General features: G+C 40.7%; 1 protein-coding gene across 12 annotated transcripts in view; it reads left to right on the top strand.

The window, feature by feature from the left end:
• Positions 1-24351, top strand: part of OFD1 (OFD1 centriole and centriolar satellite protein) — a 61388-nt gene extending 37037 nt beyond the window's left edge. For 4 of the 12 annotated variants that reach the window (XM_075131330.1, XM_075131321.1, XM_048860953.2 and 1 more), the window contains exons 17-24: positions 2312-2444; positions 11725-11825; positions 14705-14860; positions 17807-17926; positions 19445-19602; positions 20372-20551; positions 21558-21628; positions 23437-24351. In XM_075131330.1, coding sequence (XP_074987431.1) covers positions 2312-2444; positions 11725-11825; positions 14705-14860; positions 17807-17926; positions 19445-19602; positions 20372-20551; positions 21558-21628; positions 23437-23482 — 965 coding nt within the window. In that variant the 3' untranslated portion in view covers positions 23483-24351. The remainder of the gene's footprint in view (positions 1-2311; positions 2445-11724; positions 11826-14704; positions 14861-17806; positions 17927-19444; positions 19603-20371; positions 20552-21557; positions 21629-23436) is intronic. The other 8 variants (XM_075131337.1, XM_048861012.2, XM_075131325.1 and 5 more) reach the window with 7 other exon arrangements.
• The last annotated feature ends 570 nt before the right edge of the window (positions 24352-24921 follow it).

The following is a 24921-nucleotide window of genomic DNA, read 5'->3' on the forward strand; positions in this document are numbered from 1 at the left end:
CAAAAATATTTTCTAAAGTGGTTTCTCAGTTTCATTTGAACTAGGTGGTATGTTTACCTGTGTTCTTTCCTAAGCCACATTCATCTCTGGAGGAGCATCATTTCCATACATTAGGTGTCAAGCAATGTCTAGCCTTCTATCTGGACAGGACTAAACTGTTTCATGCTTCACTTCACCTGTTTGTGTCACATGCAGATCGCGCAGATCTACGCCTCTTCAGCAGGTACGAGCTCATGCTATGCGAACACAAGCAAGGTCAGTAGGGTTCCTCAGGGATGTCTCGATATTGACATTTGCATGGCTGCTATGTGGTCATCCATACATATCTTCACGAACCATTATGCCATTACTGCACCTTCCAGGGTGGATGCAAGTTTTGGTAGGGCAGTCTTGCAGTGCTTTTTAAGGTAGTATCCAAGCCGCGCCTGCTGGAGTGGGTGCTGCTTGTGAGTCACCGAATTGGAATACACTGCTGCATCTACTTGAAGAAGAAACAGTTATAATAAGTAACTGTGGTTCTTTGAAATGTGATGCAGATGTGTATTCCACAGCCCATTGTCTGTTCCCTCTGCATCAGAGTCTGATCTCTGGATGTTTGGTACAAAGGACCTGAGGAGGCAGAGGGTTGAGGCTTTGCTGCCTCATATAGCCAGGGGAAGAGCTATGAGCATGAGGAGTGAGCACCATCTCCTAAGGGTACTGGTAGGCAAAGTTCTTCAGCTCCGGAGCGTTGGGTATGTATGCACCGAAGTGGAGTACACATCTGCATCACATCTTGAAGAACCGCAGTTAAAGTAAGTAACTGTTTCTTCCATTCCAGATTCTGGAGGGGAGTCTTCTCTAATGGGCACAGTCTAATACCCATTCATCCACCCTAGGTTTGACCCATTCCAACCTATCCCAGTCCTATCTTTTCCACAACTCTCACTCCTTGTCCCAATCCTATTCTCCTTGCCTGCCCATTCCCAGTCTCCACTCTTCAGGTTTCTTATCCAAGCTTCCTTGCCGAGCTAATCCCAGTCTCCCCCCTCTGAATTCACTGACAGAGTCCCAATCTGCCTACTCACCCAAGTCTCTCCTCTTTACCACACCCCGTACTATTCTCCTTGACCAGCCAGCCGGTCTGTTTTCTCACCCAGACTGTCCCAGTTGCTCCTTTTCCTCCTCAACTAGTTACCAGTTCTAGTCTCCCTCCCCAGGCTCCTCTTCCAGTCTGTGTCCTCATGCCAGTGCTTTGTCCCAGTCTTCCCAGTTCTCCTCTGGTGTCCCAGCTCCTTGTTAGATCTGTCTGCCCTCCACCCCAGTTCTCCCGCACAGTGACTGTAGTACAGTCTCATTGCCAGTCAGCCCCAGTCTCCCCTCCTTCCCCCACCTCCTCATCTGATCTGTGTTCTGTCCCCTGACCTCTCTTCCCTCCTCCCCATTTCCCTTACTGACTCCCAGTCCCAGCCTCTCCCACCCCATGGTTCTCAGTCTCATCCACCCATCAGTCCCAGTTTTTCTCTCCCCTTTCGCCCCCACTACCAGTTTCAGTCTTAACAGGCTTCTTGGCCCGCTCCCTGGCTTTTGTCGCTTCTTCATTCAGATCACATGGCTTCATCAATCATGGTTTCTGTGTACCACCAGGGGGATCATTAGGAGCATTGAAGAGGAAGGATCCCTACTCTCTTTTTCAGTGCCTGGCCGCACCCGGGTCTGATGCAGCTGGAAGCAGCCATTGAAAGGAAGGCCTGGCTCTGCTCTTGTAGCCCTGGGTTGGATAGCATAGGCTCAGTTGCTCTGGTGGGAAGGTGCATGTGCCTTCCAGTTGGCATTGAGAGCTGTGAGAGGCTTGAGTATGCTCCGTGAGGACAAAATTTTCAGAGATTTTTAGCAGCTAAAATCAAAGTATCTACTGAGCATGTGCAAACTGATCTTTTTTCCCATTGGCTTTTAACTTGACTAAATTTGGGTAGATTTTAACAAGAATGGTGAAAGACGCATCCTTGACGCAAAGGCCATCCTCTTTCAGATTTCAGAGTCATCAGTTTTTCTTTAACATGGGCAAAACAACATATTTTTCCCCTAGCCTCATTTTTGGAAACAGCTGAACTGTTTTGGCAGAAATTTTTCAAAAAAATTCAGCCAGAGGCATGTTATGGAAATAGTCCAAATGATTCAAGTTTGACAAAGTTATAAGCAACTGAAAACAGTGTCTTTAATGGGAACTGTCAGGAACAATAGGGAGTGCTACCGGCACTGACTATAATTAGGATATGCAGGAACAGTACAAGAAATTGGTTGATATAAATTGCTACCTTTTGCCTTACAGATAGCAGTGAGTCGTTCCTAGTCTCTTCCCAACAGAGTGTCGACCAGCCTCTTTCTCCTATTTTGAGGGCAGGCCATCTTTCATCTTCTGAATCGGCTCCTTCCTCTCCAACCAGTCATGGACAAAAATTGAGGTAAATATTGTACACTATCTGAAAGATCATTTTAACTTATACCTTATCGGTTAGGTCACATGATTACAGCCGTCTTTCACTATGTATGATTAGAGCTTTTCTAAAGATATCAGGTGTTCAGGATTCTCACACTTGTGACTCATGCCTCCAGTGCAAGCCATATGTAAACTCCCCTTAGCTCTTTAAGTTTTTTGACTTTCACGTCTATAGGCTGGCCAAAGGGCTCTGCCCTACTGCATCTAACTTCAGGTACTTCATAGGTATTCCAGAACATTCCAGCCAATTCCTCTCTGAGCAATATCCGTTAGTGAAGAAGTTACCCTGGAAACTGTCCAATGTTTCTAACTAAAATAGTTGCAGTTTTTTCTGCAGTAGCCCTTGTTCAGGGACTAGATATTCTTGTTTTGTTGTCTTCTGAATTTCAGTCAGTCTTGAGCCTTATCTTTGTGACTGTATCTCTGGTGGCTTAAAGGGAATCAGGTATTTATTTAATGTGGCAGATTATTATTTGTCTGTATTAGTCTGCAAACTACATTCTGTTTTGGGAATGTCATTTTCATTGTAAGACTGTACTGTGCCTTTACTTTGGCACTGCAGCCTCCATCTTGAGTTGAAATGCTCAGGAGGTGTTCGGAGAAATCCTTGTATCTAGCAGTGGACTAACAACGTAAAGCAATCCAGAATCCTTAACCTGAATAGTTTTCTATTCAGATGGATGCTTCCTAGAACAATGAGATGACTAAAGCCCAGGGGAACCAGTTTTCCCCATGTGGACTTCAGGTGGGTTGCAAATAAGCAATTAATCACCTGACAAGGGACTTGAAGATGTTCAGGAGGGGTTGGATTTTTAGAAAGGGAGGCTCTTGCTAGCCATTATAGAAGAGAACTAGAACAAGAAGGCAAAATTGACCAGGAAGAGGAGTGGAGAGTCCTGAGACCTTGAAAGGACTCGCCAAAACTAAGTAGTGAGGACACTGGACGGAGGGTTTTGTGTGCTAACAAAAGTTTGTTAAATAGTCTAAGTATGGGAAAATCATGCCTCACCTATCTACTAGAATTCTTTGAGGGGGTCAACAAGCATGTGGACCAAGGGGATCCAGTGGATATAGTGTACTTAGATTTTCAGAAGCCTTTGACAAGGTCCCTCACCAAAGGCTCTTATGCAAAGTAGGCTGCCACAGGATAAGAGGGAAGGGTGCTCTCATGGATTGGTAACTGGTTAAAAGATAGGAAACAAAGGGTAGGTATAAATGGTCAGTTTTCAGAATGGAGAGAGGTAAATAGTGGTGTCCCCCAGGGGTCTTTACTGGGACCAGTCCTATTCAATATATTCATAAATGATCTGGAAAAAGGGGTAAACAGTGAGGTGGCAAAATTTGCAGATGATACAAAATTACTAAAGATAGTTAAGACCCAGGCAGACTGCGAAGAGCTACAAAAGGCTCTCTCAAAACTGGGTGACTGGGTAACAAAATGGCAGATGGAATTTAATGTTGATAAATGCAAAGTAATACACATTGGAAAGCATAATCCCAACTATACATATGAAATGATGGGGGTCTAAATTAGCTGTTACCACTCAAGAAAGAGATCTTGGAGTCATTGTGGATAGTTCTCTGAAAACATCCACTCAGTGTGCAGTGGCAGTCAAAAAAGCGTACAGAATGTTGGGAATAATTAAGAAAGGGATAGATAATAGGACAGAAAATATCATGTTGCCTCTATATAAATCCATGGTATGCCCACATCTTCAATACTGTGTGCAGATGTGGTTGCCCCATCTCAAAAAAGATATATTGGAATTGGGAAAGGTTCAGAAAAGGTCAGCAAAAATTATTAAGGGTATGGAACGGCTTCCATATGAGGAGAGATTAATAAGACTGGGCCTTTTCAGCTTGGAAAAGAGACGGCTAAGGGGAGGTATGGTTGTGGTCTATAAAATCATGACTGGTGTAGAGAAAGTAGATAAGGAAGTGATGTTTATTCCTTCTCGTAACACAAGAACTAGGGGTCACCAAATGAAATTAATAGGCAGCAGGTTTAAAACAAATAAAAGGAAGTATTTCTTCACATAACCCACAGTCAACCTATGGAACTTCTTGCCAGAGGATGTTGTGAAGGCCAAGACCATAACAGAGTTCAAAAAAGAACTAGATAAATTCATGGAAGATAGGTTCATGAATGGCTATTAGCCAGGATGGACAGGAATGGTGTCCCTAGCCTCTGTTTGCCAGAAGCTGGGAATGAGCGACGGGATGGATCACTTGATGATTACCTGTTCTGTTTATTCCCTCTGGGGTGCCTGGCACTGTCCACTGTCGGAAGACAGGATACTGGGCTAGATGGACCTTTGGTCTTACCCAGTAGGGCCATTCTTTTGTTTTTGTGGACAGATCCTAATGTCATTCATGGCAATATCAAAATGGCCACTGATTCCAGTGGAACTAGGATTTGGCACAAAGGCCTCAGTTCAGGAAAGCAACCTTTTTTTCAGGAAAGCACTTAAGCAGGAGGTAAAAGGGACTTAAACATGTGCTTAAAATCTTTCCTGTGTAGCCTGAACAATTGTTACTTTTCCATAGATCTTTTGTGCTTTGTCTGTGAATAGAAGTGTGTGTGTGTGTTTAGAAATTCCTTTGCAGAGTCTGAGTGTCCTCTGCTTTCACTAATGCATAGTCCCCAAAGAGTGAAACAGTAATTCAGAGGGTCCACAGCTTCATTGGAACTCTGGAGAGTCCATGGAACAGGTGCTGGGAGGGCCAGGACTAGTTTCAGGCGCAACGCAGTTGGACCATGGAGTCTCCTCTCTTAGGATGTGGTACTAGATAGACAGTCTGTACCCTGAGAGTGTTTCTGGAAGTCTAGAGCTTGAGACAGGGACGACCCAGCCAGCCTAAGAGCATGTGGGATCTAGTAGTTAGATCCAAACACAGCAACCTGGTGAGCATCCATCAGGGGGAGCTCAGGTAGGGTTGTTATATTTAGACACTAGACCAGTGGTTCTCAAACTGTGGTTTGGGACCCCAAAGTGGGTCATGACCCCATTTTAATGGGGTCACCAGGGGTGGCATTAGACGTGGTGGGGAGGAAGCTGAAGCTGAGCCCCACCGCCCATGGCGGAAGCCAAAGCCCAAGGGCTCCAGCCCTGGGTGGTGGGGCTCAGGTTTCAGTTTTACTCACCTGGGGCTGAAGCCTTTGGCTTTGGCCCCTTGCTTGAGGTGGTGGGGTTGAGCTTTGGCGGGCTCTGGCTTTGGTGTCTCTACCCCCCCTCCCCCCGGGGTCGTGTAGTAATTTTTTTTGTCAGAAGGGGGTTACAGAGCAATGAAGTTTGAGAATCCCTGCTCTAGACTTTGTCCCTTACGCACCAGATACTTAAATAAATGGGTGATACTCTCCCATCAGTTATCTCTGCTTTCAGGAAAGATAATTTAGTTTTTTCCTCTGAAGGCAGGCTCTAGAAGTTGATCTTTGGCATTCAACAAAGGTAGCTGCTAGTTTTCTTCTTTCAGAGTCAGGAAGTCCTGGCTGAAAAGGATCTCGTCTCCACCCTCAGACCAGACTTTTTTTTAAAGTCAGAACCTCTTGAGGAACAGGTTCTGTTCAAGCTTAGGAACAACAAGAGTCTAATGAACTTCAGCATCATGCTGACTGACATGAATATGGCTCCCAAAGCTGCTCTGGACTAGCATTAGACCATGAGTCTGGTCAGAGCTGATCACATAGAGAAACTAGATTATGTGCTTTGTTCAACCAAGATAAGGTTTGTAGTTGTCATAAATATAAAGGGAAAGGTAAACCCCTTTGAAATCTCTCCTGGCCAGGGGAAAGCTCCTCTCACCTGTAAAGGGTTAGACAAGATACTTTCAAAAGCTGGGAGGAGGGAGAGAAACAAAGGGTCTGTGTGTCTGTCTATATGCTGGTTTCTGCCAGGGATAGACCAGGAATGGAGTCTTAGAACTTTTAGTAAGTAATCTAGCAAGGTATGTGTTAGATTATGATTTCTTTAAATGGCTGAGAAAAGAATTGTGCTGAATAGAATAACTATTTCTGTCTGTGTATCTTTTTTGTAACTTAAGGTTTTGCCTAGAGGGGTTCTCTATGTTTTTGAATCTAATTACCCTGTAAGATATCTACCATCCTGATTTTACAGGGGGGATTTCTTTATTTCTATTTACTTCTATTTTTATTAAAAGTCTTCTTGTAAGAAAACTGAACGCTTTTTCATTGTTCTCAGATCCAAGGGTTTGGGTCTGTGGTCACCTATGCAAATTGGTGAGGCTTTTTATCCAACATTTCCCAGGAAAGGGGGGATGCAAGTGTTGGGAGGATTGTTCATTGTTCTTAAGATCCAAGGGTCTGGGTCTGTAGTCACCTAGGCAAATTGGTGAGGCTTATTACCAAACCTTGTCCAGGAAGTGGGGTGCAAGGTTTTGGGAAGTATTTTGGGGGGAAAGACGCGTCCAAACAGCTCTTCCCCAGTAACCAGTATTAGTTTGGTGGTGGTAGCGGCCAATCCAAGGACGACGGGTGGAATATTTTGTACCTTGGGGAAGTTTTGACCTAAGCTGGTAAAGATAAGCTTAGGAGGTTTTTCATGCAGGTCCCCACATCTGTACCCTAGAGTTCAGAGTGGGGGAGGAACCTTGACAGTAGTGTAATGCATATGTGGGACCATGGACCCTTTCTAGCCCTGCTTAAATGCCTTTATTACCCTCTTTACTTGTCAGAGTCTAATTTAAAGACTAATTCTAAGAATTTAATTTAGCTCAGCTATTTTCAGCCTATCATGAACTGGCTGAAGGTACATTGTTTTTTTACAGCTCATTGTCATCAGCTTCATGTGGGGCGTGACAATTTTGAGACTACATTTAATAAACCCTCTGTATCACGAGATATTAATGTGTTCCTGACAAAGCTGACAAAAGTGCCTACTGGCTCACTTAATCACAAGTTTTGTATGGGGGGGATCATTTCCTGATGAAGGGAACATTAGCTCATAGAGTGAATGAGCTTCAGGTTTTAGTGACGGGCCCATCTTACACCATATTTTACAAGGGCCAGGTTGTGTTATAAACTCATCAGTAGTTTCCATCCAAAGTGACGGTAGAGTTTCTCATCCTTTCCATACTAGGAAGGCCCTTTGCATAAAGTTGAAGTTTAAAAGTCTTTGAGATTCTATCTGGAGCACACACAAGACCTGAGAAAGTCCACACTGATTCCTTGAGCGATGCTATATCTCCATGAAGACTATGTCTGAAAGGTTGTGTTGCTGTTTTTTTCACAGCTGTGACCTGGCTGCCCTATTGTTTGGCTTGTGCTAGCTGAGGAATAGCAACTTCCACTGCCTGCTTCAATATGATTTTCAGTCAGGATGTTAGGCAAGGCAGGTAGCCTCATGTCATACTCCCCAAAGTTTCAGTGTTAACATTCATTTTCTGAGGATGAGCTTCCCTTTGTTTCCTCTTGCCAACAGAACTTGTTTCTGAAGTAGGGGAGCCCAAACTCACATCACCTAGTGGGTTTTGGAGTTTGTTGTTTTGTCTTTTCAGGCTGTCTTTTCATAGAATCATAGAATATCAGGGTTGGAAGGGACCTCCGGAGGTCATCTAGTCCAACCCCCTGCTCAAAGCAGGACCAATCCCCAGCTAAATCATCCCAGCCAGGGCTTTGTCAAGCCTGACCTTAAAAACCTCTAAGGAAGGAGATTCCACCACCTCCCTAGGTAACCCATTCTAGTGCTTCACCACCCTCCTAGTGAATTTTCTTTTTGTAATATCCAACCTAAACCTCCCCCACTACAACTTGAGACCATTAGTCCTTGTTCTATCATCTGGTACCACTTTGAACAGTCTAGATCCTTTTGTGTAAATGGGCACATTTTTTAGTTTAAAAAGTAACAAAACATCCCCACTGCATCTCTCATTCTTTCCTCTTTGCCCACCACAGAAGAAAAACAGAACAGCACCAAGGCCTTCCTGACCAGGGCTGACCCTAGACCAAATAGCGCCCCAGGCAAGGAGCGTCTTTGGTGGCACTCTCCCCCGCATTTGTTAAACTTTTGAATACCTTACTTTTTATTTCATTTGTAGCCCATTTCACGGCTAGCATGTGTGATTTATCCATTAAATTTAATCAATCAATTTAAAACAATAAATTTGCACACTAGGATCTGTAAATCTGTATTTATTCATTCAATGTATAAGCAAATACAAAAAATTGGTTTCCTCTAAGCTTACAGAAACTTTTTAATTTTAAGAATAACTGAAATGTACTAACGTCAAGAAATTGAACTGTGCACCAACGTTGGGTGGACCAGTATTAAATAGTGTTACAGTAGGTGTCTGCCTTAGAATGTTAACCCTAGTCCTTTAGTTCAAAGGGTCACTTTTCTCACCTTTGCCCTGGTGAACTGAAGCACACCACCAGAGAGATCCAAAGACTGACCAATGGCATTTTCAAGCGATAAAGTGACATCAGTTTCTCGTCAGCCATCATCCATCAAAGATATGTTTTAATGAGCCTGAGCTTCAAAAACCTGCGCTCACCACTCGCGACAAGCAGCCTGAGCAGAATCCTCAAACCTATCCACACGTTAGGAAAAGTGTTGCTAACAACAAAAACAGCACCCCGAGCCCGATGCCCCCCCAAGCCCAGTATCCCAGGTGGTCACCTGCCCCTAAATCAGGCCCTGCTCCTGACACCATCTTGAGAAATCTCCTGGAGGTCAGTTACATTCAAAGAATGAGAGTTCTGCATAGATGGTGTGAAAAAAGGGACAATTACTTATCTTGTAATTCTGTTTTTCTGAAAGATCAGTTGCAGGATTGTCACTCACCCACCCACCTATCCTCCAATTCTGCTGTTGAAGGATAGGCAGTTGTAGGCTCAGGTTGCCATAGCAAGTGCTCATTTGTCCTTATTTATTTATTTATTTATTTATTTGAAAAATCAACTCATTTGTACTCATTTAAAATGAGATATAGATAATTTACTTTTGTATTTTATGCAGTTAGAGATTAGGGAGCTTTTGATTCTTGGTCTTGAAAAGAACTGGTTGGAATTTTCTGGGGCCTCTTAGGTAGGTGCATGTTTATCCTGGTGCCTCTATAGTGTCTCACCTTCCACTATTCTATTCCATTTATTCATGCTGTCCTCACTATCTCACTGATGTCCCATTTGGTACTAACATGATAGACCTCACCTGTTGAGGGTTAAGTGCTGTTAATCTCTATGAGAATATTGTAAGAGAAGATGGCTATAGCATGCAACAATTTATTTTTCTGAAATACAAAGCAATAAATGTGTGGGCTTTTTCCAGCTGTTCAGTCTGAGCATCAGGTAAATGTGTCATAGTTGATAGTATTTATGTAGCTGGGTAAGGTTAGAAAGAGGGAAGGGGAGCTAACAAAAAAAATAAAAGAAACCATGATACTGCCTCCCAAGTGTGGAAAATCTGGTGTATTTCCAGTAGAGTGGTCCATATTCTGTCCAGAACACCAGGGAGACAATCAAAAGAAAACACCTCATCCATCACTGGGAAAAATGTCTTTTCTCAAGACACCCTCATTACAGTTAGTTTCCTGCCCCAACCTGCGAGTGGGTGGGAAGAAAGTGAATAAAAGCAACCCCTTCTTTCCCTTAGGAGAAATGACTTCATTTCTAGTATTCTGGCTCTGTGGGAAGTATTGTTTTCTTTACTGTTATTCCCAAAATACATTGGTATCATCAGAAGGACAGGGATGAGCCCTTTACATCAGACTTTCCATCTCTTGTTAATCCTAGATATAGGTTTGATTACTACAGTTTTAATGCAGATTCCTAAAAAAATTTAAGGATTGAATATTTTGATTATAGGTTAGGATGCCAGTTTTACTGTCCATAAAGCACCTTTATAAAAATCTTTGTTTCTCAGAATAATAGTTTTTTAATTCATTTTTCTAGTCATTTATTGTTGACCAAGACACCATTAGCTGTTTTATGGAATGTTGTTGATACTGGATACGGTCCATATTTATCAACATTGCTGTGATAAAATGGTTTGTGAAAACCATTTGAGATTCATGCAAATAATTGCCTTAATGAGACAAACCTCTCTTACTTTTGTTTACTGAATTTGTCCCATTGAATTCCAGGCCTTCCTAACACTTCTACAGGATTTAACACTAGCAATATTATACAAAGTGGCATGCGTCCTTGGACGCTAGATAGATAATATATACCCAACAGACACAAATTTCTGTAAAAGAGAGATTAAAAACCATTTAATATAGATTATGTACAGATTATAAATTATCTAGATTATATAGTTCTAGAAATACCGCTTATATTTGACAGCAGTAGATGGTGTGTGTAATTTACAGGGTTTTTCTGTATATTGAGCCATTCTTCTGAAATGGCAGAACCAACATTGCTAGGAGTATTTTTCCCTTAGTCTTAATTAATGTAAATTGAAGTCTGTCTCTTAGAGCCTATTCATTTTATGTATCCTCCTCTTTCTCTTCACCCCATAAAAAACTTAGACTTTTTTCATAAATATTTTGTATTGTTTATGCTTATAGTGAAAGACTAATATAGCCAGGTGCTGACAAGCTTCTGTATACAGGGCTACTGGGCATCTCATTTGTGACCTGCAGCTCTCTTTCTGCTTTATGGATAAGAGATTGCTAGCTGTGTTACACTGGGTGTATTATGCTTGATGCTGTTATAGACAAATCCGCAGTAGTAGTTAGAAAGAGACCACAAAACTCATTTTCCATAGGGCCAAAGAAGGATTGTAAACTGTGGTTTTAGGGATGAAAGGCTATTTAATCTAACGGACTGTCATGGCATCAAAGCACTGGACACAAATTAAACTACAAAACTGAACGTGGTTAAAAAGGACATAATTCTTAATCTCTCTTCCCTTTGTACATGTGATCCTTTTTGCCTTCTTTCTTGTTTTTTGTTTTCTCTTTCTGTTTTAACTCCATTTCATAGAATATATTTCTTTTTATAAGTATTCACTCTTCCCAGTTGTGGGTATGTTTTGGGGAGAAACTGCAGGAGAAGGTGAGTCTTGCATTCAGACCTGAAGGTGGTCAGGATCAGGTTACTGTGTTTCAATTCCATATCATGTAAATTCTGATTTATACGTTAGTTTGCTTATGTGGTTTTACAATTTTCTTAGTCCTTAGCTACTCTTGGGTACTACAGACTATTGTCAGATCTCTACCTGCTGATGTACTTGACATTTTGGTTATTAAACCTTTAAATTCATGTTCTCTTTCCTCCTCGCTTTCAGTCTTTGTAAACAGCAAGCTGATAATCAGGACTTCAATGACTCTTCAAAGCCAGAAAAGCTAGCATATGAGGACCTTGAAGAACATGATTCTTCTCTTAAATGTAAGTTTTAGTGTGTTTTTTCAGACAGTTACTTAGTAAATGGAAAGAGTAGAAGATCTTGTTATTTTCCTTAAGGTTAACCATTCCTTTCAACCTAAAATTAGCAAAGGGTTAGCGGGGGTGCCTGAGGGATCCATATTAGAAAGAAATGTTGTTTAATACATTTATGATGGAGAAGTTACAAGACCACAGTTTAGCTTATGTCAGAGATTTCAGTTTAAGCTTTTCAGATATTATTTTATTATTATTATTAAAATATTATGCAAATAGAACTGTGCAACCTTAACTACAGTGAGACAGTGTTTGTGTGTGGAGAAGAAGGTGAATATTGAGGTATCAAAATTTGCAGATAACACAGTTGTTTAGGTTAATAAAGACTGGAAAAAACTGTTATTAAAGCCACATGATTGGGTTGGAAATTAAACTCACTGTTGACAAATAGACCATCAGTTAAAGGTAGAATACTTCTCAAAGATATGGATGCAGAGATAAGGGGGAGGGATAGCTCAGTGGTTTGAGCATTGGCCTGCTAAACCCAGGGTTGTGAGTTCAATCCTTGAGGGGGCCATTTAGGGATCTGGGGCAAAAATTGGGGATTGGCCCTGCTTTTTGAGCAGGGGGTTTGACTAGATGACCTCCTGAGGTCCCTTCCAACCCTGATATTCTATGATCAGCATTAGCTCCAGGTGTCACATTGTCTCAATTCATGCCTTGTTGTTGGGGCTCATAGAACATGGAGCAAAGGTAACAGTTCCCTACTTGCTTTCCTAGGTATCAACACAGTATTAAACTTTAAATAAAACATCTCTAAGGTTGCTCTGTTTTCCATGGCAGACATGCTGGCTATGTTGAGTGATGAGTTGATGAAGTGGGTGACTGTTCTGTGGATTTTTCCCCTTAGTTTTAGTTATTTGAATCATCAGTTTTAATTCGTTCCATTTAGTTTTCTTTTTACAGCTTTTAAATACAGTAACTCCTGACCTAATGTCGCCCCGGTTAACATTCTTTCGTTGTTACATTGCTGATCAATTGGGGAACATGCTTGTTTAAAGTTGTGCAATGCTCCCTTATAATGTCCTTTGGCAGCTGCCTGCTTTGTCCACTGCTTGCAGAAAGAGCAGCCTATTGGAGCCCGTTGGCGGGGGCTTGGAACCATGTTGGACCGGCAGGCCCTCCATCAGCTCCCCGCTCCCCTAAGTTCCCTGTGCTGCAGCCGCCCAGCAGGCTACCAATTGCCGGCAGTTCAGCTGTCTCTCCCGCCACTGCCATGTGCTGTTCCTGCCCTCTGCCTTGGAGCTGCTCCTGGGAGCCTCCTGCTTGCTGTGCAGAGTGGGGGGAAAGAGGGGTGCTAATGTCAGGGTGTCCCCCTCCCCCCGCACCTGCCCCCCGCTCCTGTACCTTATCTCCACAGAGTGGGGGGGAGACGGAGACATGACAGGGCTCAGGACGGAGAAAGCTTGCTGGCAGCAGCTGCTGTCTCAACTTGCTGATCTACTTAAAAAGGCAACGTACTAAGAGTGGTGTCAGCGTACTTAAAGGGGCAATGCGCGTCTCTCTCTCTCTGCCATGCTGTCTCCCTTCCCTCCATTCATGCTGCCTTGTAGAGTGTGAGGCTATATTAAGAATAGTGTGTTAACCCTTGAGGGCTCAGCCGAGTGCTGGTTCATCATTTAGCAGTAAGGCATTCCCTGGGAAATATCCCACCCTCTTCCACCCTCTGACTCCACCACCTCAACCAAGCTTCACAATCATCATTGCTGTGTACATTACTAAATTGTTTGTTTAAAACTTATACTGTCTATATATATCTATATATGTGTGTGTGTGTGTATATATATATAGTCTTTTGTCTGGCAAAAAGAATTTTTTCCCTGGAACCTAAACCCCTCCATTTACATTAATTCTTATGGGGAAATTGGATTTGCTGAACATCGTTTCGCTTAAAGTAGCATCATTCAGGAACATAACTACAATGTTAAGCGACACGTTACTGTAGATTATTTAACAGTATTTTACGTTATTTTTAATGCAGCTTGTATTAGTTGAAATACTTCTACACTAGGTATTTCTGCTCATACAATTAGGATATGACATTTATTCATTTAAATTATTAAATTACTTACTTTTACAGTAGATACTTTTAGGAACTGATTCTAATTCACCTATTTTTATTCCTTTATTTTACTGGATTTGAGAACAGACTGGATGCTATGAGTAACTGGAAAAACCAGGTATCATGCCTAGATAGAATTAGCTAAATGCCTCCTCATCTAATTAGTGATGCACATGAACAGAAGGGATAATTTGAGATATTTGTACCTAGAGCTGGTTCTAAATTAACTGTACTGACCCCCAGTGTTATGTTGGGTGTACCAGTGAACACCTCCATTGGCATGTGAGTGGAGGAAAAGAGCTATCAGAAAGGAGGAAGGGAGCAGAAAGAGAAGAAACATGAAAAGCATATGCCACGACCTGCCTTTGCATGGGCACACACCTTGTTCAATATTGATTTCTCTGTGGCACTAGTACAGTCATTTTACCCCTGTGAACTTCCTCTCAGGGCACTTGCCAATAAATATAGGCAATCCTGGCTGCTTTTCCTAACTCCGTTTTGAGGGCCCTGCAGATCTCTCCAAACTGACAACACCTCTGACTTCTGGGTTTGAAAAACCACTAAACTTCTATTTAACCAGATTAAACATAATAAGAGTGTTCAGTAATCCTTGTACTTCTTACTCCATTAGGGCAGTGGTCTCCAAACTTTGGGGCGCGTCCCCCTAGGCGAGCGCAGAGGAATGTTCAGGGGGACGAGGCAGGTCTTGATCCAGCCCCCATGGGGGATGTGGAGAGAGCGTCACCTAGCCCTGCTCTGTCCCTAGGTCTGCTGCACCCTAAGCCTACCCCCAGCTCCGTCCTCAGCTCCACTTCTGCTCCTGGACCCAGCTCCCGACCCCTGACCCCGACTGCGACTCCTAACCACAGTTCTGGCCCTGAGTCCAGCTCCGGTGGGTGTGTGTGGACAGATTCAATTACAGGTAAGGGGGGTGGGGTGTGATTTAAAAAATTTGAGGACCACTGCACTAGGGAAAGCCTAATCTTACAGGAGCCTGGCAGTATTTCCCTTCCTGATCAAAGTCTACCTTTGCATTCCCCTCTGTGATTCTGCTCCCTCTCTCCTCAGAAGTCAAAAAACCAACCTTTCGAATTAACGCCTCTCCCCCATCCCCCCGCCCCCAAGATTTCCAAACAAGCAATCTGGGAGGAGCTTCCACTAGGAGTCCAAACCTCTGTGTACCAATGGCATGTGTTCTCTTTGTCCTGTAACATACCCCATCATGCAGTTTTGTTTAACACTTATCCAATAACATCTCATATCATACGATTTCAAGTTAACCTTGTACCTTCTCCACAGCATATAAAAAGCAAAAAAGAAAAAGGGGGAAATACAGAAAGCGGGGAAGTAGATAACAAAGGAATAAGACAAAAAGAGAAGAGAGAAAATGGAGAGAAAAAAAGGAGAGTGTAGCAACTATATCAGCACATGGTGCCAGGGGACATCAGGAGACAGGAAATGCCCATCTGCCAGTCCAGCCTAAAATGGGTTCCATCACTGATGTAGATAATTACCATGACAGCACAGTTATTCCTAACTCATAGCAATAAAAACCTCTCTAGCACTCTTCACCCACGTGTAAGAATGAAGATACATACAGAGCGAGATAATTTTTATTTTCTAAATAGTGTTGTTGCTTTCTGGCTGCAAATAAAGATCATTCTTGCTGTACTAGTTGCTGTCTTATTTTGGTGAATATATTACTGTTGATGATCTAGTTCTCTGTTTCTGCGTGGATGACTGATTTTTAGAAGTTGGATCCAAGATCTAGTAACCGAGGAACAACATTGATACTTCTTGCAGTGTGTTTTATGAAATATATGAACTCTGATACATTTATATGCATAATTTTATATATATAATATATATATATATATATATGGACATTTTAGACTTCGATTATTTAAAGATCTTTATATTAATACTGTTTTCTGCTCATAGAATATTAGAAATGGTTTTGCTGTTTAGTCATTCCTTGTGCCAATCTGCACACATGAAATTCTGCTGTTTCAAGCATGGGGAATACAAAACAACATATTGATGATGATTGTTGATAATGACTACAAAATAAGTAATATCTGTGTTTAGGTAGCCATATCTTTATTATTAATCAAAGTTATCATTTAAAACTAATTTAAAAGAAAACAAAAAAAGATGCTTTTGAGTATGTTAATCATATGATGGGTTATCTGATGTACATGAAAGAGAATGAGATTTGTGTGTCATTATACACAAGGCTGGTGAATCAAGATTGGAAGTTTTTCTAAAGATATGCTTTAGGAATTATTTTGGGGGAAGTTCTAGGGCCTGTGTTATACAGGAGGTCAGACTAGATGATCACAATGGTCCATTCTGGCCTCAGAATCCATGAATACCTATTACTGAGGTTGCCTGAGACTTCTCACTATAAGATCCTGTTTTCAGTTGCTTATAACTTCGCCAAACTTTAACTATTTTGGAAGGACTTTTCTGTGCGAGTTGTGTGCTTCAGGATGAAAAGTTTTTGGAAAATTGTCCCCTGGTGTGAATGCATTATGAGACAGTCTTTAATTATGTAATCACATTCTATTTTTTCCACAAGATGCCTGTCTCATTCAGTGAACGAGATAGATCTGCTCTGTGGATAGATCAGGGTTGTGTAGCAAAGAACGCTGTTGTGTGTCGGACCTCTGCTTCATTTGTTGCAGTAGTTGGAAGGAGTGTAGTGAAGGTGGCAGGGGATTGTAGGAAAAGAAAGGAAGGTCTTGTGATTAAGGCAATTGAATTCCAGAGTTCCTATGTGATGCTAGGCAAGTCACTTAAGTGACTACCTGTCAGAAGTTTGGTTTATGTTCATCTTTTTCTGGATGCCTTACTTGAGACAGTTGGGTCTGACTTGCAGAAGTGCTGAACACACATTTGCAACTGAAGTCAATGGGAGCTGTGCTTGGAACATATAAAAAGCTATATAATGCTAAATTGCATGAAAATCCAATGACCTAGGTTTTTCCAATTGGGCACCCAAAATTAGTGGATATTTCTGACTTTAATCTGTGCCTCAGTTTACCATATGTAAAATGGGGATACCACTACCTTACCTGACAATGGTCTTGTGAAAATGAATTCTTTATTATTTGTGGAACGGTCAGATACTATAGGAATGAGCACCATAGAGAAGCCAATGAGGAAATTAATACTTCTGTCTTCAGAGCAGGGTTTGAATAGTAGTGTGCAGTAAATAAGGCCTGGGGCCATACATTGAACAATGAGGAGAAAACAACATATTGAATAGCTGCTCATGAAGTGAACTCCATTCATCCTGAATGAGGTGGGTCCTGTGGACAAAATAGTATGTGATCATGTAATCAAAGACTATCTCATAATGCATTACACACAAGTGTGACTGACTAAGGTTGAACAGGCATTCTGGCATTTCCTAACTTCTGAGTGCTTTTAATGTAGTTCTTTGTGAGATGTGTGTGTGTGTGTATATATATATATGTAGGCACATAGATATAGTATGTGAAGGAAACCTACTTGTTTTTTACATTTTGGGTCTATATTTATGAATCAAATAAGAATTTTAAAAATCTTTTATCTCACAAGTATATGTTGATTTCAGTTGTGCCAGTAGCTTTAGTAAACACGTGTTGTTACAATCAGTTTTCAAAGCCAATCAATGCCATGATTATGATTAAAGTAGCAAGTGAAGCCTACTTGATATTTCTTAATTTTCAGTTAAATGGTTGAGTTTGGAGGGGAGAGTGCTTAATTAATGGCTTAAATTTATGTATTCTCACTCCAACCATTCCCACACTTTGTGTCCGTTCCTTTGCCCCACTATTATAATTACAGAATAATGAGGCCATTGTTCAAACTTCTTCTCCAGATCAAGGGGACATTCCAGAGCAGTTTGAAAGTGATGTGTCACATCCATCTGGGGACAGCGTCAATGGGAGCAATGTCACAAACGCTGTGCCAGCAACAGCCACTTCACAGCAGGATTTAAGTGAGTTCTTAGCTCCGAAACAAAAGCAAATACCCTTTTTAGATGGTCAATGTATTAAAACTAAAAGCAAACAAAAATTAGCATTTTGTAGTTTCCTGCATTGAAGTGGTTGAAAACTTTTCTCAAAGCTAGTGTTTAGGTACTAAAGAAGAAGGAATAATACATCTTTTTTTGTTAATTCTTGACTTACTGTAGGATGATGATTTTCACCAGTACTTCTATTAACTTTGTTTTAATTTCATCTTTTTAAGTTTGGTTTTTGGCTTCTGAAGAGACTTCATTTTTTTGTTTTGGCCTCAATATTAATTTCATGATCTTTGCTTCTTTAGGGAGAAACTTTCTTCAACATTTATCTTAATGTGTGTCTGCATTTGCTGATTGTCTTGCATACCAATTCGCTCAGTATATAATCACTATTGTGAAGGGTGTCAATATAAAACCCGAAGAGATAGATAGGCAAAGATGATTTAAATGCAGCATGCTTAATTTCTCCAATGCTTCAGTACAGCTCAGTGGTATAATGATCTGGAGCATCTTGCTGGGTATGAAGGTAGTTTTCAAGTCTTACCCAAAGGCGTTGCTGTGGGCAGAAGGCTTTCTAGCTTCAAATAGTTTCTGGTATTTTGTGCATGTAACAAATTACTACTTTATAGAAGTAAATGGTCTTAGCATTTAAACTCCACAGGTTTAACTAGATTTATGTGCTGTGATCGTTTTTCCTAAATAACTACTTTATAATACTTTGTATTTTTGTAACCTCTTCTATCCAAATATCTTAAAACATTTTACAAATACTAAAAAATTAAACCTTGCAGCATCCTTATGAGGAAGACAAGTAGTATCATCTCCATTTTACAGATCAGGAAATTGAGGCACAGAGAGGCTCAGGTTAACATTTTCCTACTTAGAACCTAAACTAGGGCATCTCTAAATCCATTTTGACCTCAGTGGGAGCTGTGTGTGTTTACCACTTGTAAGTCAGGCCACTTATTTAGAAGCCTACTGTAAATATGGATTTCATCTACTTGAGGTTAGGCATCCAGATTTGAAAAAAATTGGCTTAAATAACTTGCCCAAGGTCACTCTGGAAGTCTGTGGCACAGCTGGGAATTACACACAGGTCTCCTGACTCCCTCTCCTCTGCTTTAATCATAAAACTCTCCTATCTCTTTGGCTTAAGTCTTGGAGTTTCATTGTGTAACCAGTAAGATAAGAAAACCTAATAATTGAAAAAAAATTGCCTGCTAAATTAGCTCAAATTAACAATATGTTACATGGTACATGTGTAAATTACACATCCAGGTTTTTTAGGTTTATTATAGGTGCCATACAGAAACAGTTACATAATCAATTTGCTGCTTACTTGTTTGTCTGTTTTCCATCTTTCCCAATCGGGACTACCAATTCACTCAATGTATTACCAAACTGCATGTCACACTTTATTTCAATAGCCAACACTTGCAAATCTTGATTACAGCACTTTGTATGTCAAATGGCACAGAAATAATTTTATTACAGCAGTGGTTGATCAAAGACAGTCTGAAGAACAGAAAAGAGAAGAGAGTGAGAAAAAATGGGAAGAAGAAAGAAGAGAAAGAGAAGAAAGAAGGCAGAGAGAAAGGCAGGAAGCACTGGAAAGGGAGGAAAGAGAACTAGAAAAACTGAATGACGAAATGGTGATGTAATATTTTAATTTCTGACAGGAATGCAACTTTGTTATACCATATAATTTGAACTAAAGTAACCACATCGCAATCCTAGACAACTTCCTACATTGTTTTTTCTATGTGAATTTAACATAAATAGTTTATCCTGGATTTACTGTCATTTATAATAGTTCTGTAGCTACATTAATAACTAAACTTCCTTGTTTCTAAAATTTCTCTCCAGATTAAAAGCTTGCTGTCCAGTAATTCATGTTACTATGTGATACTATTGTGTGGCATTGGTTTCAACCTGGGCAGGGTTTGGCTTATTGTAAGCCAAAACTAGAGACTGTTTTCTAAATTGGCTCCCAGATTGGAACAAACTGAATGAAAAAATGTGATACCCAATACCCAGTCCCTCAGGTTTCAGGGTAGCAGCCGTGTTAGTCTGTATTCGCAAAAAGAAAAGGAGTACTTGTGGCACCTTAGAGACTAACAAATTTATTTGAGCATAAGCTTTCGTGAGCTACAGCTCACTTCATCGGATGCATTCTCTACTTAAGTAAAACTCCCATTGACTACAATGAGACTTTGCCTGAGCAAGGACTGCATGATCTGGCCAATCCCAGAAGTGTGAGTGAATACGGTACATGTCACATTAAACACTCCATTCAGACTAGAGCACAGATTACTAGATCAGACTGGTAATGTACTGAACTTCATATATAAAGCCTGATTGAAATATTTTTGAACTGGCTGGTCAGTTTTAAGTGTGTTGCTGTTTTTTGGGTTTTTCTAGAAGTTGATCCAAGATTCGTTGAAAAGTGAAGAAGAAGAAAAAAAGACAGACCGTGAAGTGGAAGAGTTGGAAATCAGTAGTCCTGATGCTAAAGACAATTTGTGTGACCCTCGTCCTAATCCACTAGAAAAATACATGAAACTGATAGAGCAGAGCAGAGAGCAGGAGCTGACAAACAAGGTGATATACCAAAACCTGCAGGCAGTAAAAGGGTGATTTCAAAGTGTGACTCTGGCGGACAATGTTTTCTGAATTACAATGTATCCATAGATTATGAGGTGGAGAATACTGTCCACTCAATTTGGTCTTCTTCATTTTCAGTGTGAAAATTAGAGTAACAAAATGTGAGAAGAGGAGCTGGTTTATAATATAGTTAGTCAGTTAACTGTTGGATTTGTGTTCACTGTTGGAGATGTGTCTTCCCAAGGGGTTTTGCCTAGTTCATATGGGAATGGCAAGATTACATTTCTTATGTAAGGCTGTGCCCAGCTATATTGCATTATGTCAGACAGTAACACAGAACAGTATTTAATGTAGTTAGAAATTAATGGTTTCAAAATGTTGTATGTAGACAGAGGATAGTTAAAACTGAGGGCCTAATTTTTAGAGGGACCTCCTCTTGCATGTTCACTAATGGTATACATAATGCACCAAGACAGTAGCGCGCACACGATAGAGTTTATATTTCGAAAACCCGTTTCTGCAGAAATTGGGTTTGCCTCTGTCACTATCATTTATACATGTAAATGATAGTGCACCAAAATTTCAGGTCTGAAATAGTTTCCTGATGAATGGATGTCAAAAATTAAACATTTAGGCCTGAGAGAACAAATAACTGTGATTTAAAAAAAAAAAAAGTCCATTGAAGCATTCCAGTGAGTGGATTGTCATCAAAAATGGAATTTCTTATTATTATTAAAATTATTTTATAAGTTTCTGTTCCGAACTGGTTCACGTTTTGTATCCCAAAACATCATGACCATATTGCTGACAATGTGCTTGCTCTTCTATACAATGTTGTTTAAAAAGTCATGGTGTGCATAAAACTACATAGCTAGCATTTGTTGACAGCAATAGCTTACCTATGTGCTTAAGCTCTCTGTAAGATCATATGCTACGCTAGTACTATTATGTTTGTAAAGTTAGGTCAAAGAACCAAATTTAATGTTTTTCTCTTGTCTGCCAGAGCTCCAAAAAAGAGGAAGTGGAAGAAGTATCACTGATAGAGAGACTCCTGTCTAGTGAAAAAGATGACAGGTCAGGCTGGATACAGTTATTATTTAAAGCTGAGGTATTCTTAATTGCTAAGGAGTCACAGAAATGGTATTTCAGTTACTTGAAAATGTGACTCATTTTATTAATGTGATAGTTGTGGTTTGATTTATAGGTAACCTATGTCTGCCTTTTAAAAATGAAATTCACATATAACTTTCAGCCAAACCTTTCTCATAAACGAGTAGATCAAAAGCAATATGCTGAAGTTAGGCATCCTTTTAAGTAAAGACTAGTTTTTTCTTTAATTTTTCTTAGAAAAATGCAGCCCTCTTCTCTTGGCTGAAGAAATTATTACAGCATGTGCAAACACCCCCATTTACAATGATGTTAAGCAACTATATTCCAGGGAGATGGGTCAGCAGCCCTGCTGATTAGCCCTTCAGCCCTGGGACAGCAGCAGCACAACCTTCACCTTGCCCAGAGCTTGAGACAATTCCTGGGGGTTAATGACACTCTTCGTGCCTAACGTCTCTGCAAGGTCAACAAATGAGAGTGCTAAATTGGCAGAGTAGGTTGGCTTATGTGTATATTTGCTCAGTCTGGCACTGGATTGTGATTAACAATTTATTTCAGCTAGACCAGTTGTTGGAGAATAAAAACTCACTTGCTCCAGCTCTAAGCCAGATCTGAGCCAATGATGTCAAAGATTCCTTATCCCATCCCACCGGTCCCGAAGTCCATTTCTTCATTCCATCTATTAGATTGGTGGGGTTTGTTTTTTTTCAGTTGCAAAGAGAAGAGGTGCAGTGTTATGCTCGTGTGGATGGGCTTGTCTGAATTTTTACATAAAGAGCTAATTGTTGAAGTAAATCTTGAACTATCCCTGCTTTCCAATGGTTATCCCTTTTGAGGTCTGATGATTGGTTGTTATATGCTTAGAAGGTATTTTAATGCCTTTTCTGCAAATGCTCCTGCGCTTCACCTGAGATGATGGTCTTTTTCCGTTGAAATCATTGGAAGTTAGAGTAACCCTGGGACAGACAAAAAACAGCAGATGTAGCTGGAGCGTTTCAGTAGGAGTTTGAATAGTTTAATAAGTTGCATGTACTCAAGTAGATAAACATTGACTGCATAATTTAAATTCGTAGGTTGTTACTAAAGTATGTCTTCCTTACTGTGCCTGTGTTTACACTGCAAGGTAGCGGTGTGACTTCCCCTGCTTGTGCTAGCTCTCTTTGGCAGCAGAGGCACAAGTGAGCCATGCCCCTTAGAAACCCACCTGAAACTGGTAGGTAAATACCCAGCCCTGCATCCGGTGGCACTGCCCAGGCTTCTGCAGCTACCCTGCTGTTTATACTCACATTGGTCAATGAGAGCTAGCACAAGCATGTGTAGACGAGCAAAGGAAATTACATGTCTTGCGCACAGCGTAGACCGTCTGTATTCTCCCCTCTCATGCTGAACAATGTGTTACTGTAAGGTTGTGCATGAATGCTGACAATAAAGGATTCCCATCTAACAAAAACAGTGTATTATCTATCTGCATTTGGGTTCACAAATAGGTACTCTTATTTTCTGAAGGATGATTTCATTGTGTCAGAAGCTTATGCTCAGACACTGGTATTAATTTTCAAGAATCCACTTACTGCCTGGGGCTATTGACAAAGTCACTGTAATTTGAAAGGCTGATTTGTAAAGCCAGAGGTAGGAGGTTGTCTCTTCTTAAATCTCAGGCAAATGGAACTTTCTAGTAGGGAAGGGAAGATATTTAGACGCATGAGTAAATTTCAGGCAGAAGACTGCTTCAGAACCCATTCATAACTCCTTTTTCCCTTCTACCCCACATTTAGTGCTGCAGGCGTCTCTCATGGAGAACCAGATGAAGACTTCTGGTGAATAGCCGCTACTCTCTCCTAATGACCAGCACAGTGGAGGATGGTGTGAAGTTATGTAAACAGTCACTAGACCACAAGAACTGAATATTTTCATGCACAATGGTTTCAGCTGGGGATCAGAATTAAAGTTTAACATTATAAGCCTTTTACAAAGACATTATCCCAAATGAGTCCTTTTAGATGAATCTGCTATGACTGGTAGTACTAATAGCTGCTAAAACCTTAAGCACATGGCCTAACCTTTGTGTTTTAAGCTTTCCCCTGTCTTCACAAAATATTCTAGGAGTCAGTACAGCCTGTTGATCAGAAAGTGTTTGTTTTCGTATTCGTGAAAAAGCTCTGGGCGGTGACTGAAAAGCAAAGCTGCCTGTACTATTAGGATATAAAGCAGTTCAACATTTTTTCAGGTAAATTAGGTGGCTTTTAAAAAATACCATCCTGCCTTAAGACAAGAGAGTTTTAAAGATTAAATGATAAAAATGAAAATTCAGACAAAGTAGATTTGAAAGTGATGGTCTTTTCCAGCATGCTTACATTGCTGGTTTCACAAAACGGCATGTCAAGCTGACTATCTGCGACACAAGAGCTCAGATAGGCCGATTGTGATGCATTCTGATAGACACCTGATAGCTATTTCTTTGAGACCTTTAGATTAGTGCAGTTAACTTGTTGAAGTACTTTTCTACAGAAGCAGCAAGACAGGGGAAGAAAAATACACTTTAAAAGGCAATCTTCATGCTGTTTCACTGCTGGTATATTAAATACTCCATAGGAGTGGGTATAAACACGACTGTCTTAATCCTCTTCACTTTTTTAGGTTTGCATTTTATAGACTGTTCTGGTATTTTATAATAAAATGTGTCAACGGTGCTCTGTGAAGTTCTCATTATTGAACAGAATTTCCAATTAGTAAGAAATGTAATATGGAAGTACTCTTTGGTTTGTGGGTAAATATTTTAAAGCAGCAATAGGTACTACTCCAGAGGTTTTCAAACTGGGGAGCAGGGAATGTGTTCTGAGGGGGGGAGGAAGAAGGAGAAACTTTATGGGGGGAAAAAACCCTTACTGTGCACATTTTCCCAACAGCAATGAATAACTAACAAAGCTGATTTCTTCAGGTCCTCAGTTAGTGCTGTGCCTTTCTGTTCAGATGGCAACGACTTTGTAGAATGTTATGCAAACTTTACGTTAATCCATTTGCTACGATGTGGTATGTGCATTTAATTGTAAGCATGGACCACAAGCGCAGTTTTGCTTTTGCTCTTATTACAGTGGATTGTTGGCTCATTCGTGCAACAGAAACAATCTCTCAAGTGAAGCACCACTGCTGCATATGTACTTGCGTGGCAGGAGGTGCAAACTGCTACAGTCACAAAGAAGCAGGGGGCATAGTCAAATAAGTCTGAGAACCACTGTACTATACAGTAGGTATGGTGAAGG

This window comes from Caretta caretta, chromosome 1, assembly GCF_965140235.1.
Source record: "Caretta caretta isolate rCarCar2 chromosome 1, rCarCar1.hap1, whole genome shotgun sequence".
In the NCBI taxonomy this organism is placed as follows: Eukaryota; Metazoa; Chordata; order Testudines; family Cheloniidae; genus Caretta; species Caretta caretta.